Source organism: Phoxinus phoxinus (genome assembly GCF_949152265.1).
Source record: "Phoxinus phoxinus genome assembly, chromosome: 7".
In the NCBI taxonomy this organism is placed as follows: Eukaryota; Metazoa; Chordata; class Actinopteri; order Cypriniformes; family Leuciscidae; genus Phoxinus; species Phoxinus phoxinus.
In genome coordinates, this window is record NC_136882.1 from 21,004,544 (window position 1) to 21,019,226 (window position 14,683).

Genomic DNA, 14,683 nt, shown 5'->3' on the forward strand with positions numbered 1-14,683 from the left:
CCTCTGTCAGAGAACTTTACTCACTCAGGTGGGTAGAGACTGGAGAGCAGCTTTTTTGGACTGAATTTTTGGAAGGAATCTTTTTTGGTTCTGTTCTTTAAATCAAGATGATCGAAGGACAACTGAGATGAATACAACTTTCACTTTGAAATTATTTACACTCAAAAAGGGTGTAAAACGGGTTAATTGAATTGATTACGTTTGTCTTATTTTTGTGTTGTCTTGTCATTATTCTTTGTTATTTGGGTGTGTGTGTGTGTGTGTGTGTGTGCTCTTGTTTATGTGATTTATGAGGACACAAATTTGTGTAATGACATGTGTATTACACTGGTATTACAACTTAAACGTGGTTTATGAGGACATTTGAGTCCTCATAATTCAAATAGCTTAAAAAAAAACATTAAAAAAAACAATGTTTTATTACAAATGTAAAAATGCAGAATGTTTCCTGGGTAGGTTTAGGGATGGGGCAATGTAAGGGGATAGAATATACAGTTTGTAAAAACCATTACGCATATGGAATGTCCTCACAAGTATAGCAAAACAAACTTGTGTGCGTGTGTGCGTGCGTGCGTGCGTCTCATTTCGCCCACAACAAACAATTTAGGCCTAGTCTTTATTAAAGTTTGTTTTTAATTTTAAATTTTAATTATCTAATTATATTTCTTTATAATTTAGCACAAAGACAACAATGTGTCAGTTGAACTACAAATCAAGGTACAGTAAATATCACTTTTTTTAAATGTCATATTTTTATTCAAGCTGTAATTTTGTCAAATTATGCAAAATGTGTGAAAATATTCTACTCAGTCCTTGTCTCCTATTGCATCAGTACAGTATATATGGTAATGAAATACAACTTAAAAGAGTACAAATAATCCCTGTTATCTTATATAGATATTTTCTTCTCAGAAAATCGTGACAGTGCTTGTCTGGCAGTCTTTTATCATCTTTTCAGAAACATATTGAGACAGCAAATACTTAAAAATGGCCAATGGTCCTTAAAGGACACTTTGTAAACGCCTGATGAAATTTCCATATCGAGTCAGCATTCCTGAACAGTGTTAACACTCTAGAGGAAACAAACTGCTCACCACAGATCATTAGACAGTACAGAGGATGTATGAAATAACATAAACACAATATGAAAAAGGAAACCATTTGTAACCAAGACTCCCAGACAGGTTTACATCTGGACAAAAGATGTTAGGTGTTAAATATAGTGAGGGGATCTGGAGTGGGCAGTTGTCTTGGAAAAGTCATTAAATCTGATGTTTGCTCAGCCAAGTAATATGAGGTTTTTACAGGAACAGGTACTTGATATGTTCCTAACGTAGTTACCCCGTGATATTCCAATATGCCAGGACGATGGAGCCCCCATAAAAACTGCTAAATGCATTTAAGAATTTAGAATTTGGTTTCATGAGCACCAAGTTGAGAAAAGAACTTTTCCTGACCTCCCCAATGACCAGATCTGAAGCTCTAATGGATGTTTTAAAGCAGATTTTCAGCTAGAAAAACTGTAGACTTGACTTCTTGAAGAATGGTGCTAAGTTCCACTAAGAACTCTTGAACAAAAATCTAAGCATTAAAGCTGTATTTAAAACAAATCTGTATGACTTTCATTCTTCTGGTTTGACATTTGTTAACAAAATTAAATTTCTTAGCTCATCTTTTATGCATCAGACAAACAATGAATCTATTCATGATGTAGACGTATAGGTTCAAATTCAATAAACACCATCTCAGCACAAATAATAAAAAAAAACAGCAAATCATCTGAATCAGGTACTAAATTGCGCTGTGCTGGATTTCAATTTAATCACTGTCATTTCTTAAAATAAAATACATGCCTCCTTTATATGTAAATTTGGTTGCACTTTAATTTCCAGTATGTGCACTTAGTGTACAGTACTGGGAAATATAAGGTAACATGGGTTAAGGTTATGTTTAGGGGTAGGTTCAGAGTTACTTAGTTACCCAGTTATTGTAATTACTATAATAAGTACATGTAACAGGACGGTAAAATAAAGTGCTACTGTAAATTTGCTTCATTACAGATTAGACCTTATTGTTTAATTGTTTAACACTATTTGCTCTTGAGATGTGTGCATAAATTTTCTATTAATCACGGCAGCAATAATTCATCAAATGATGATCCATTGATGTACTGAAAGCATCACAATTGGCATATACAGATGCATGTGTACTTGAGTGCACTTTCATCATTTTAAAGGCCTGTTTGAGGTGTCTGGCTCACAGTGGTGAAGCGATGCTTTAAAGTCACTGTTAAGTAGGCTATATCAGATAGCAGTAGTCAGTAGTACTCAGTGATCAATACCCAGATCACTGAGATGTGCAAATTGCGTTCTGTTCAGCACTATTTGGTCGTGTTTGCATTGTAACCTCACTTGCATAATAATTTTAGTGAGCCAAGCACTAAAACAGCCCAGAAAACACATGCAAACTATTAACAATTCATTCACAGTGAGTCTTCGAAGTCTTTAAAGTCCATTACTGCCTCTCAACATATAACTCAAAGTGTTGCTCCACACATCTGACTCGCTCCGCATGAATCAGAAGTTTTAGTCTCTCCAAGCACACAATGGGCAGTAAAACCGTCGAATAGTTTCAAGCAGAGGATATTTTCTGAGAAAGAAAATGTGTGCAGTCGGCTCAAACCTGATGAGTCAGCCATGGTCATCTTATGCGGTGTGTTTAAGAGGGCCATTACACAGAGGCTGGAAATCCCCATAAGGCACAATTACCTGAATGAGCTGATTTATCTCCGCTCATCATAGCCTATTATTCCTTGAAACCAAGAGTGCTAGGTGGGCAAGACAGCCGCCTTATGGAAAAGAGCAGTCGATTTGTTTGTTTATTGGGAAAGTGGTGCTGTATTTGTAATGTGGCCGCCCTGGACATTCAGCTCTGCGTGAATACATCATAAATATTGGGCTAAACAAGCTACATGCTCGTTTAAGTGCTCGTTCACATTTTTGGACAGTACTATTGTGGCAAACACACTGTGGCTTTGATATGCCTTCACAGCATTGTACACTTTGCTCACCTGCAAGTGAATTTAATGAGGCCATTGCAGTGAAGAGCTGACATCTCTGTTGTGAAGATGGTACTGTAAGACGGGACTGCTGTATTACAGCAATTATTTGTAACCTTTGGATATTGCTTTTGCGAAGCCTGGCTTCAAACCAAAGTAATCAGTAAAAGTTGATAAGCAGCATTCATTACTTTGCTTTCGGTTTAACATCACAGCATCGTGGCTGAAAAACAAGATGATATGACAGCAGAAAAAAGGCGCTTTATTAAACGAATGAATGGTCGTGCAGAGCTTTGTAAATATTTAATCCGCTACAGTGGGGGAATATAAATACAATTTAAAATGTTTCTTAAAAAGGCAAACAAGAATGCTATTCTGGTTACAGAAAGTAAATGGCCATAACCCTGTTGCAAACACCGTGTCTACAGCAACCTCTACATCGACCTTGGTCACGACAGGTGCATCATGTTTCTCTTGCCTTGAATATAAAATGGAGAAATTTACATGAATATCTGAATACTCATTGGGGAAAAGAGCCGAAAAGCTGATGGGTGTAACTTGCATTGTAAAATAAAGCATCATGTACACGAGTCCTGTATCGCACCACTCTGAATAATTACTGGAGGTCATTAAATTTTCAACAAAGGCAGGGAGGAAAGGAAGGAAGGAATGAATGGGTTGAAGAACAAACTGGGGAGGTTCTGACCAGGTGTGACGCAGAGTGCTCGGGGTGGGGTGTTTTTTCTTTGACAGAAACAAGACAAAACCCAGGGCTCGGAGGGGCCCTTTGTGTCTCGTCGGGTAAATGCTTCTGCTCTTTGAAGCAGCTCTACCTTTCAGGTGTTCATTATCCCTCAAAACAAATAGCTCCTTTATGCGAACGTCCCTCATTTGTTTAAGACAATATCGTGTAATTAAAATCTAATCAGAGAAAGGAGGGAATCCATGAATATTTAAATCTGTTTGGGTTCTGAATCTTAATGAAATGGTAATTTATGATGGCTCCGGGCTTAATTCTAGCCAGAGAGCAAATTAACTGGATTTCCAGAGATTCCCTCAAGAAAATTCCCTCTTTTTTCCCCCATTGAGTGTGTTTAACATATGGAAATATGATTAAAGCATCTATTTAAATGCCAGACGATTAAAATGTATGTGAAAGACTTTGTTAATAGGAGGTGAAATATGTGCACTTGTTTTTAATATCAATGACTTCAAGGTCTGACAAAAATCTCAGCCAAGCATGATACCCTGATTTGAAGTTTTGACATGAAAGCGCCTCAACGTGAACAGTTTTTGACACATGATTTATCTGATAGCAGATGAGGTAAGAATACGTGAAAATGAAAGTGGTTTTCATCATGGCAGCTTAGACCCCGTGTAACATTGTAGAAATCATCGAGAACAAGTCTGACATTACATGAGAAATATGGACGCTGAGAGACATCAAAGAGAGCTGATGGTGATGATAGCATAACCTATAAAAGTAGACTGACCATTAAAGCAATTACTGAGTGGCTAGTTTGTATGTTGTCATGAGTTGCTAATTTGGGATTGGCATGTTTTTGGTGAACTTTCTCACATTTACATCATTTTCATGTGTTTTACTATTTGTTAGATAATTTTAAATGTATGTACCATTATGGGGTCTATTGTTTTTCTAGTATACTGAACTAAGTTAACGCTCACAGAAAACTCACAATGTCCTGTAGATGATTTGTGATTTTACTATCTATGTGGGGACATACAAACTTGACAAGGGGCAATGAAGTTTAGCAACGGCGCTAGTTGCATCAGTTTATGTGAATAAATACTGTGGCAGCATGTTGGTTCTCAACAAATTCTGCTCCTGTTTGATAGCTACTTAAATAAAACTCGTTTTGCGTTTAAAGAAAGAAGAAGAAAAGTCTCCAGAAATTCAAAAATAACCCACAACCACAGGTAATCAAAGCCAGCAAATAGTGTTCTTTCCCCGCATGTTAATGATTCATTTAAAACGAGCTGTGAAATCTGATTAAAGTCACATGAGGAAAAACAGAGTTGTCAAAAGGAGACCCACTCGTGATGGTCTGACTGAAATTGTGGCCCCAGGTTTTTAAGCAGTGTGAAAACTTCTCTTTAGAGGGACACAAAGGGTCTTGAACTTTCAGGTGTGGCAGATCTCAGCCAGAGATGGGCAATTATCATATCTTCCAGCAAACTCGTACTAATCCGTAAAAAACTATATAGAACGATATAGAACTGCTGGATGAATGTAACTAAATGTGACCTTGGGCTCTTTCTTAAATTATAATGGAGTATTTTAAAACATGTGTCATATTTGATATGAATGGTTTATAGTCAATGTCAAGGTTCAGATGTTCTGCATACTCTGCAAATTTATTGATTTAGCAGCACATTTATTCTAATGCTATAGTGAGAATTCATCTGTTGTACATTCATATATGGTTCAAAAATTTAGAGTCAGCACTCAGTACAATATTTTTTTATGTTTTTGAAAGAAGTCTTATGTTTAACATGGCTGCATTTATTTGATCAAAATACAATAGCCTATATAGATATAAAAATACCCTAATTATAATATAATTTATTTCTGATGGCAAATCTAAATTATTTAATAAATTAATGCATCCTTGCGGATTAAAATTATGAATTTCTTTGTTTACTAAAAAGAAAACATGTTGCATATAAGGAGAAGTTGAAGTGGTCACTGTTATGCCACAGGTTGAGTTTATTTAGCTTTGTCATTGACGTTATTCAAGGTTCATTTTACATCCATTCATGTTGCTTCTGGGCATTGTGTGTCTGTTGTCTGTCAGCACTGTTACAATAGCTTTGTTTATCTTTCCATCCTCCACATTTAGCAGACCACCCCTCCAAGCTGCCTGATAACACCACCAATAACCGACAACTCGAATAGCAATGTGACAGTCCTTCATCCACAGCAGCACTAATACAGAGATCCCGCTAATTCACTAGAACTAACCGCTTTAATTCAGCCTCTTTAAACCCTTTTTGAAAATGCATTAACGTAGTTTAATCCAAATGTAGCACTTTTCTAACTACTTTAAATTCAAATTCAGAGTCCTATTTGCCATGCCAAGTCAATAATAGACCTGCACTGAAAGAGCACATAATAACAGCTGTGGTAGGATCTATGTGTATCAAATATTTATGCATTTAAAAGAGTGCTGTCAAAATAAAAGCCTCATAAAGTCAAATACACAAGAAACAAGTGAAGGAGAATGGGAAAGTGTTCTGCTCTGTGAGACATGAATCCATAAGAGACTTGAAGAGTGGTTTCTTTAGGATGGAAGTACAACAGTGCCCTCCTCTGAGGAAAGAACTTCAAGGGACACCCACATCCATCCAATAATTAACATTCTAGCATCATGTTCAAACCCTTATGACTTTCTTTCTTCTGTTAAATTCAAAATCATTGCAGAATTAAGCCTGACAGCCTCAATCACCATTCACTTTTATTGCATCTTTTTCCATATAATAAAAGGGAATGGTGATTAGATGGTCTTCTTTTGTGTTCCACAGAAGAAAGAAAATCATACGTTTGGACATGGGGATGGGGGGTTAATACATGACGACGAAATCTTAATTTTTTGGTGAAATATCCCTTTCATATAGGGCTGCCGCTTATGGCAAACACAAAAGGCAAGATAATAACAGACGGTTCTCTTGTGGCACTAGTAATTCTCAAACTATGTTTAGCGCCCTCTGGTGGTTTCCATCCAAAACTACTTGTAATGACACATTTAAAACGTCCAACTGACATGATTAACATCATAAACAACAAATGAGGAATTATGGCGGTGAACACAACCATACCTCAATGATATTCTTAGTCATTTTAAAATGAGATAAACTTGTACTTACAGTCCTGTTGGATCTCCTTTAGGACTAATTTTCGAACTTTTAGGTCTTTTTCTTCATTTTCTCCACTCAAATATTTTCAGCTTAATAGGAAAACAGATTCTCCCAAAGAATTAAATGAATATAAAATTATGGAATCCCATTCCCTTTTATAGAGGGACTCGGAGGAGTGTAAAATTTGATGAAAGCTAAGGGAATCTGAAGGCCGGCGTTGTCCAAACAGCCACTTTTATTTCAGCGTCATTGCAGATTTTGGTGAATAATCACCCATAAAGGGCAGAATATGAGAAATGATGGTAATATGAGATGCGCTCAGGAACAAATGAGCAGCGGCTCTATTCCTGGACCCGCGGCCGCTCTCTTACCGGCAGCAGACTCATATCATCTCATCTGAGTGACGAGAAACGACTGGTTTCAGGTGTCTAATGAGCTGCGGCCAGTTTGCACTGTGCTATTTCAAACAAAAAGTATTTTAATTGGGGTGTTTAGTCACCGTCTCACCGCAATGAAACAAAATAAGATATCGGCCGGCAGATTGATTTTTCCCTTACATAGCTACTACCGCAGTTAGATGTCACATTGGTTGCATCATTTTATTTTTATTTTATGATATATAAAAATAATAATAAGTGACTTTACTGTACTTTAGTCTCATATCTAGTTTTAATGGCCTGTGATTGCCAGGGGCCTGTGAAGCAACATGGCCCGAAACTGCCAAAGGAAGCTGATCACTAGTGTCCTAAGCACATCCAGTTTGACCTGTCCTGTGCCCCTAAATTTGTATAGCCAGAAACAAACCACCAGGGGCGCTGGACCCCTTGGTGCATATAGCAGGAAAATATAGTCGTGCCCAGGGGCCTCCTTGGACCATGACCTTGGAACCAGAACTTGAGTTCAACTGAAAAAGACCCACCCACGAACAACACTAACTCAAAATGAAAGGAAACCATTTTTTAACATATACAATAGATGTTTTAATAGCAATGTACAATGATATCTTCAGCTGCAGAAGAGCAGAATACATCTTTCTCCACGGGACATGGACAAATGGTTGAAATACCACAAGGAATCTGTCTTTTAGATGTCCTTCCCTCCAGCGACACTGGTGTTTCTCACTTCAGCCAGATGCCTTTGTCACCAACGTCTTCATTATAGCCTTCAGCGAACTTCTTTCCTGGGAGCTAAGGAGAGATTTTCATATCACATGTTAGATTCTTTAAAGCCCTGGTGTGCAATGGCAACATTTTACTGTGACCTTTAAAGAAATGCACTGAAAATAATAGAGAGTAAAAGACTAGACATTTAATCTATATTCATGAGCTCCACTTCCACATGTTCTCTGAGCTGAGGTAAAGCTCCATATGTTTTAGCGCGAACACTGACAAGGTGGTGATCAGATGAGCAGATGAAAAATCTGATGGCTGAACACAGCGCTCCCAAAGATCAATATAATATTGCCAGGAATCACTAATGGCCATACAAAGTGCTTCTGTCACCCACTCCAGAAGTCTATCTGTCTACTGATTTTGTAATGCCACCGACATCACTGAATGTCCTTAGGTGACACTCCTGCTCTGTGAAAACACTCCATCATTGTGCAGGCATTTGAAGGGACATTGTTTGGGCTCCTGGACATATGCAATTACTTGTACACAAATGTATCTGACAGAAACATAATTTTAGGTAGATCTATCATCAGCGAGGCACCTAAAGCATCACTGCTTCCATACTCTCTTTAAATAGTTAATATTTGGGCCGTCGCTAACGATTATTTTAGTAATTGTCAAAATGACATCAATTTCTAGAATACTTTTTTTTGTGGTAATAAAAATACCTACCTACAAATTCATACATTATATAATAACAATGAGGCAATCATAATAGGTTCAAATAAAGTATCAAAAGCAAATAATCATAAGGTTTTATAGAATAACACTTAAAATATATAATATAAACAATTAACTTATTCACATTATATATCATAAAAAATGCATGCAAAGGGCACCAACGGCCTAGTGTTGTTACACTTTACAGCATGCTCAAATCCTTGATTAATATTAATAATCAAACAACATTTCATTCAAATTAACTTAATCTTTAATATTTGGCCATTCTTTACGATAGAACGATAGTGACTGTAATTTCTTCAACAAGAATGTGTGGACATCAAAACATGCGAACTCAGGGCGAGGGTTTAAGCTTAGTTTGGACATTTTTTGATGTATTCTCCTGTCTTGGCGTAGATTTATAAATTATTTATCTTTTACATCTGATGAAATGGTGCACATTGCGTTCCCAGATGAGCGTTATAAGCATGCACACATGCACAGATGGAGTTTGAGACGATTAATTATCTATATATATATTAAATCCACAGGGCATAAATTTATTTAACTGAATCGCAGCCTTTGTGAATTCACAATAGCACTATGCTCTAGAGACCTTATGCGCCAGAGAAACGAGCACGCAGCCATCTTTAGAATATTGTCTTTGAACTCCTGGTTTTTATCGGTCGCTCTGTATATATCTCTCTGGGATTGCTGTCCAGGAGTAATTCGATTTTGAAGTGGATTTACTTAAAGTAAAGTTAACGAAAGTTTATCATGAGGATTGTAATGTTTAAATCAGATGTCCTAACAAATGTCAGTCGACCGGGAAGATTTTAAAACAAGTCGTTCATTCATAAATTACAAGATCGCTGTGAAAATACAGACCGGAAGACGAAAGAAAAGAGCGCAGCGGTGAAAAGGGGCGGGGCTACATAAGGTCTATAGTGTGTTTTTTTAATGGTTTTAATATATCGGTCTAATAATGCGTTTCATGCACTCTTGTCTGTGGAATGCGCCACTTCTGGCATTTTGCCAATTACTCGACACGGGTAATTTGTGATCGATTCGTTTTTTTTAACGAGTACTTAAACGAATTTAATCGAGGAATCGTGATAGCACTAATCAATATTAACCATCACTACAAATAGAAAATAAGAATTTTTGAATTGCTAATAGTTTAAGCAAGATATGCTTAGCTTCACATGGCCATAATTAGGTCTTAATGGGATAGTTCTCCCAAAAATTTAAATTCTGTCATTACTCAAGTCGTTCCAAACCTGTATGAATTTATTTATTGTGCTGAACAAAAAAAGATGATATTTTGAAGAATATGGGTAACCAAACAGTTAATGGGCCCCATTGACTTCCATAGCATGACAAAATATATACTATGAAAGTCAACTGTTTAAATACCAACATTGTTCAAAATCCTTTTGTTTAGCAAAACAAACTATATGTGGCTTATGATCAGTCTTTTACATTTACTGTTACAGTTTGAGTGGAGGGCACATACCGATTTGAAAGCATAGTAGGTAGCATCAAACTCATGAGCACCGATTGTGACCTCTGGGAGATATCTGGGGATGCAGGTCAGGGTGGCTACCTTCTGCTTGTCTTCCATCCTAGTGAATAAGGGAAAAGGGTACATTTATTTAATGTGCTCAAGGATGTGGCCAAGCTGGAAAGATAATAATTCAGCCAATACTAGCAAAAGTCTATGGGGAAAAAAACATGAGTGAAATGTAAATAAATCAAGCACTTACAGCATTCGCATATGGTGGAAAGTGACATCATCTTGCTCCAGCCAAGGGCCCTTCTCAAACTTGAAGTATTCAATATCTTCTGCAACCTGCAAAGGCAAAGTAGAGTCATAGAGCAGTGACATTTGCCTGCCTCAATGTGCTCCACATACAGGTTTGAACCTTACCCTCTCGATGTCCTGGGCTTGGGTTGCGTCATAGGCAAGAACCTCTGCCTCTTCACTGAAAATAAGATACAGTTTTTCAAAACTAAAACTATTAATAAGCAGTAATTAGTAGTTTATTGAGTGGTTAACTGTTAGTTAATTGTGAGAATTAAATCCTAATCTAAAGTGTGATTATTTTATTTATATAATATTATTAATGTTTTTATACAATTACAAATAAAAGTACTTATAATATACAGTACTTATATTAATTCTAACATTTATATACATTGATACATATAATGAATATTAGGTGCTGACCTGATTTTAGGAAGGAAGGTCTTCTTGTACGCGGTCTCAATGCTCTTCAGGTAGCTTAAAGGAACATTCTGGAGGTATGACTGTATAAGGCAATGAACATTTTTATTCACTGATGTGATGTTAGTCCCTCAGCCATCATTGCATAATCAGCACTTCCTGAATTAATCAAAATCTCCTGAAAAAGTTATCCTTAAAAAAAAGCCTCCATGCAGAAAAACATGGATTTTTTTTAATATACCGGTATTACTACAATTATGCAAAATTAACACAAAACTATACATTAAACCCAGCCATCATTTAATCATTTTGTAATTAATAATTTTGTGTGATAATGAAAATCTTTGTCAGTGTGTCATTTTTACACATTATAATCAAAATAGTAATTATTTGGACCAACATGATCCTCACACACACACCTTTCCTGATGCCTTGAGATTCTTCTGGACCTCTTCAGCAGGTGAGTCGACATAGATGATCAGATGAGGGGGCAGAAACTCACAGATACTGATATTCTTAATCTCATTATAGTGGTCCACACCTGCAGAATAGCAACCAACACACATTCATTTCAATCAACAAAAAAAACAGCTTTGATATATTATCGATTGCAATACGACTTTAGTTACTAATAGCATTTTATTTGCATTCTATAATACTTAATAACATGAATTTCAGACATAATCACTCACACTGCTTGCGGATGTAGCCTTCTTTGAACATGGCCTCCAAAAAAACCATGTCACTAAATGGAGATCGTTCCAGAACAACTCCCTGTCCTGAGCAAGAGAAACAGAGAAGAGAGAAAGATATAAGTATCCTAAACTGTTACTGCGTTCCCACAATTTACTAAAAATGTTATATAGGAAAATCCATTCATGCTGCAGGGTTTTCATTTTTAATCACAGTCTCAACAGCTTTGGTTACCTGTAGAGAGCAGGTGTTCGATAGCATCAGAGTACTGCAGCAGCCTCATGAGGTACATCCAAGACTGCAGGCGGTAAGAGTTACCGTCACTGGCTTTGGGCTCCAAGTAGAACTTCTCCAAACTGCAGTTTCCATTAAAAACCTTATCTAGAGGATCTTTCTCCTTTGTCATTTTGTCAACATAGTGTGTGTCTGGCTCTGGCATGTACAGCATCCCTAATGAGAGAAACATTGAAAACTGAACTAATACTTCTATGAAATAGGAATAGTAAAGAATAGAATATATTCTATTCCAATACATCTATAGAGTTTTAAAAAAACGAGGGAGACAGAAATTGTCTTACCCAGTTTATCAGCCAATTTTTGTGCAAGTGCTCCCTTTCCAGATGCCAAGTTGCCATCAATGGAAATGATCTTGCTGTTTTCATTGAAGCGGGAGGTTGTCCTCTCCCCCAAAGCATAAGCCCACCATCCATACCGCAGGTTACTGACAGCACTTGTGTGGATTTGAGCCTGGAGGGTATCAAAATATCCTGTTATATTTCCTACCAATAAGGTACATATGTTGTCCTGACCAGTTAAAGTATCTATATATGGATTCAAGCGATGAATTCTACCGCTGACACAGTTCCTAAATACTAAATTAAAACAAGTATGTTTTGACATAACTAGTCTCAGTCACACACGGAGATCCTTTGTTCATATTGGTCATGTCTGAACAAACGTGAATGCATGTTACAATCAAAGTTGCATTGATTCAATAAACACATGAATAAATGCATTAGTTTAACAGTAAGACGTGATTTCCACAGCTGTAGTTCTGCTGTTGTCCTTCAGTCTAGACTACATGAGGCCCGACAGAATAGATGAACATTTCGTTCTGGTGTCTGTTTTTTCAATCTTACCGTCGACACAGGCGATACTGCTTTCCAAGCTGCTGCACCCGAGGGCACAACCAGCCGAAATAACCGCAACGACATCGCGAACCTTCAGAAACTCCAGCGAGTCTGATGATTCTCAATGTCGCCAAAGGATCTCTGTGTCGCGTCGCGAAAGTTTTGCGTCATCGGTGCGTCATGTGGTTCTTCTTCGTCTTCTTGCTTGTTTACGGCGGTTGGCATACAACTTTTAGGTGCATTACCGCCACCTGTGGGTCAAGATGGCATGGGCATCATCACCCATGTTATTTTATTTCATTCTGTATTTTTCAGATATTGTATCTTTACACTATCTTTATATGATTTATTTTGTAGGATCGTTGTAATCGTTAAGATGTAATTCATCTTAATTTTCTTGAGGTTTTTCTTGAGGTTGTAAATTAACATTTATTTCAATAGAAATATCAATATAACTAATATGCTCTACAGTTTCCTTTTGATTAGAATTTTCACAGTTTCCTGTCTCATGTTTCCCTATTGTCTTCAATGTATCCTAGACTATTAAATGCATGCCCAAATCTAAGTCTTGAAATCATTGTTTCTTCCTTTCAATTTCTCCCTGTTATTCTTCCTTTATATGATTATTTTAACCATATTCCTGTTCTTTCTTCCTCCCACTGTTTTTGCCATCTATTCCTTACATGTTGTTTGATTAAATATTTATGGCAGCTTTATGTGTTGCTTCCTTTGCACACTCATCTGCGATCTCAATCTCATACCATGTTACTCCTACATGAGCTGGTAACCATCATAAATTCACTTCTAATCCCATCATCTGAATCCTAATCTCAATCAGCACATCTGCTCTGCTTTCTGAATGACTTGTTTCTAATGTCATTAATGATGAGCTTGAATCAGAGCATATCAGTGTCCTCAGTGGTCTATTCTCCTCAACTGACTGAATACTGCCATTAGTATTGCTATAATTTACCCCGTATATACTGATAAATTATCTAAAATTATTTTATTGATTTTGACATTGAATTCTGGACCTGTGAAAGCCACAACTTTGTTGTCTATGTTTTTGGAATATACCTGAACATAACTATAATAATTATCCTGTATATGTGTTATTTGAGCATTTGGTTTATTTTTTGTTCCTTATTTAGTGTCATATCTACAGTAATAACCACTGAGAAAATGTTTGACCATGGCGCGTCATGTGGTTTCTTCATGACAAAAGCATTGACCAAAATGAAAATTATATTTAAAAGGATAAAGAAGTTGATTGATTTGTTTTAAACATTATTTCCTATAGACGTATTGGGAGTGGTTCTTGCAATTCTTTATTTTGTTTGTTTGTTGTTGTTGTTGTATGATTTTATTTGTATTGTGGAGAGTCTTCTACCTATATTTACATTGTATAATAATAATAATATGATAATATTATTAATAATACAATTTATTATTATTATTATTGTTATTTAATGAAATACAAAACATCAGCAAACAGAAAACTTAAATAAGCAGGTATACAAATACAAGCCAAATTGCAGAAAAAACAACTTCAAACAAACAAACTAAATAAATACATAATATGTCAAAATAATATTACAAAAGGGGCTTAATTATCAAAATACACATACAAAAGATTTCTCAGCTTATGGAATATTTTAAACATGCATACAATTTAACCAGCGGTTAGTTATTTCATTACTGTTTCTGCACAAAATAGATATGGACACTGCAGTCACAATGAAATAAATATACATTAATAAATGGGAGGGACGCAATTTATTTTACAGTATGTGCACTTTACTGTGAACGTAACCAATTGTAGGTACTTTAAGGCTAGTTGCGTACATAGTAGCCTATGCGCACACGG

General features: G+C 36.4%; 1 protein-coding gene across 1 annotated transcript; it reads right to left on the reverse strand.

The window, feature by feature from the left end:
- Positions 1 to 7,889: 7,889 nt before the first annotated feature.
- Positions 7,890 to 13,086, reverse strand: ndufa10 (NADH:ubiquinone oxidoreductase subunit A10). The gene is made up of 10 exons (XM_079618407.1): positions 12,826 to 13,086; positions 12,265 to 12,433; positions 11,921 to 12,136; positions 11,686 to 11,772; positions 11,413 to 11,534; positions 10,997 to 11,076; positions 10,697 to 10,751; positions 10,533 to 10,618; positions 10,283 to 10,391; positions 7,890 to 8,121 (listed from the first exon to the last, which is right to left on the reverse strand). Exons 1-10 carry the CDS (start codon positions 12,898 to 12,900, stop codon positions 8,053 to 8,055), a joined length of 1,068 nt encoding a protein of 355 aa, XP_079474533.1. The 5' UTR covers positions 12,901 to 13,086; the 3' UTR covers positions 7,890 to 8,052.
- Positions 13,087 to 14,683: the final 1,597 nt, after the last annotated feature.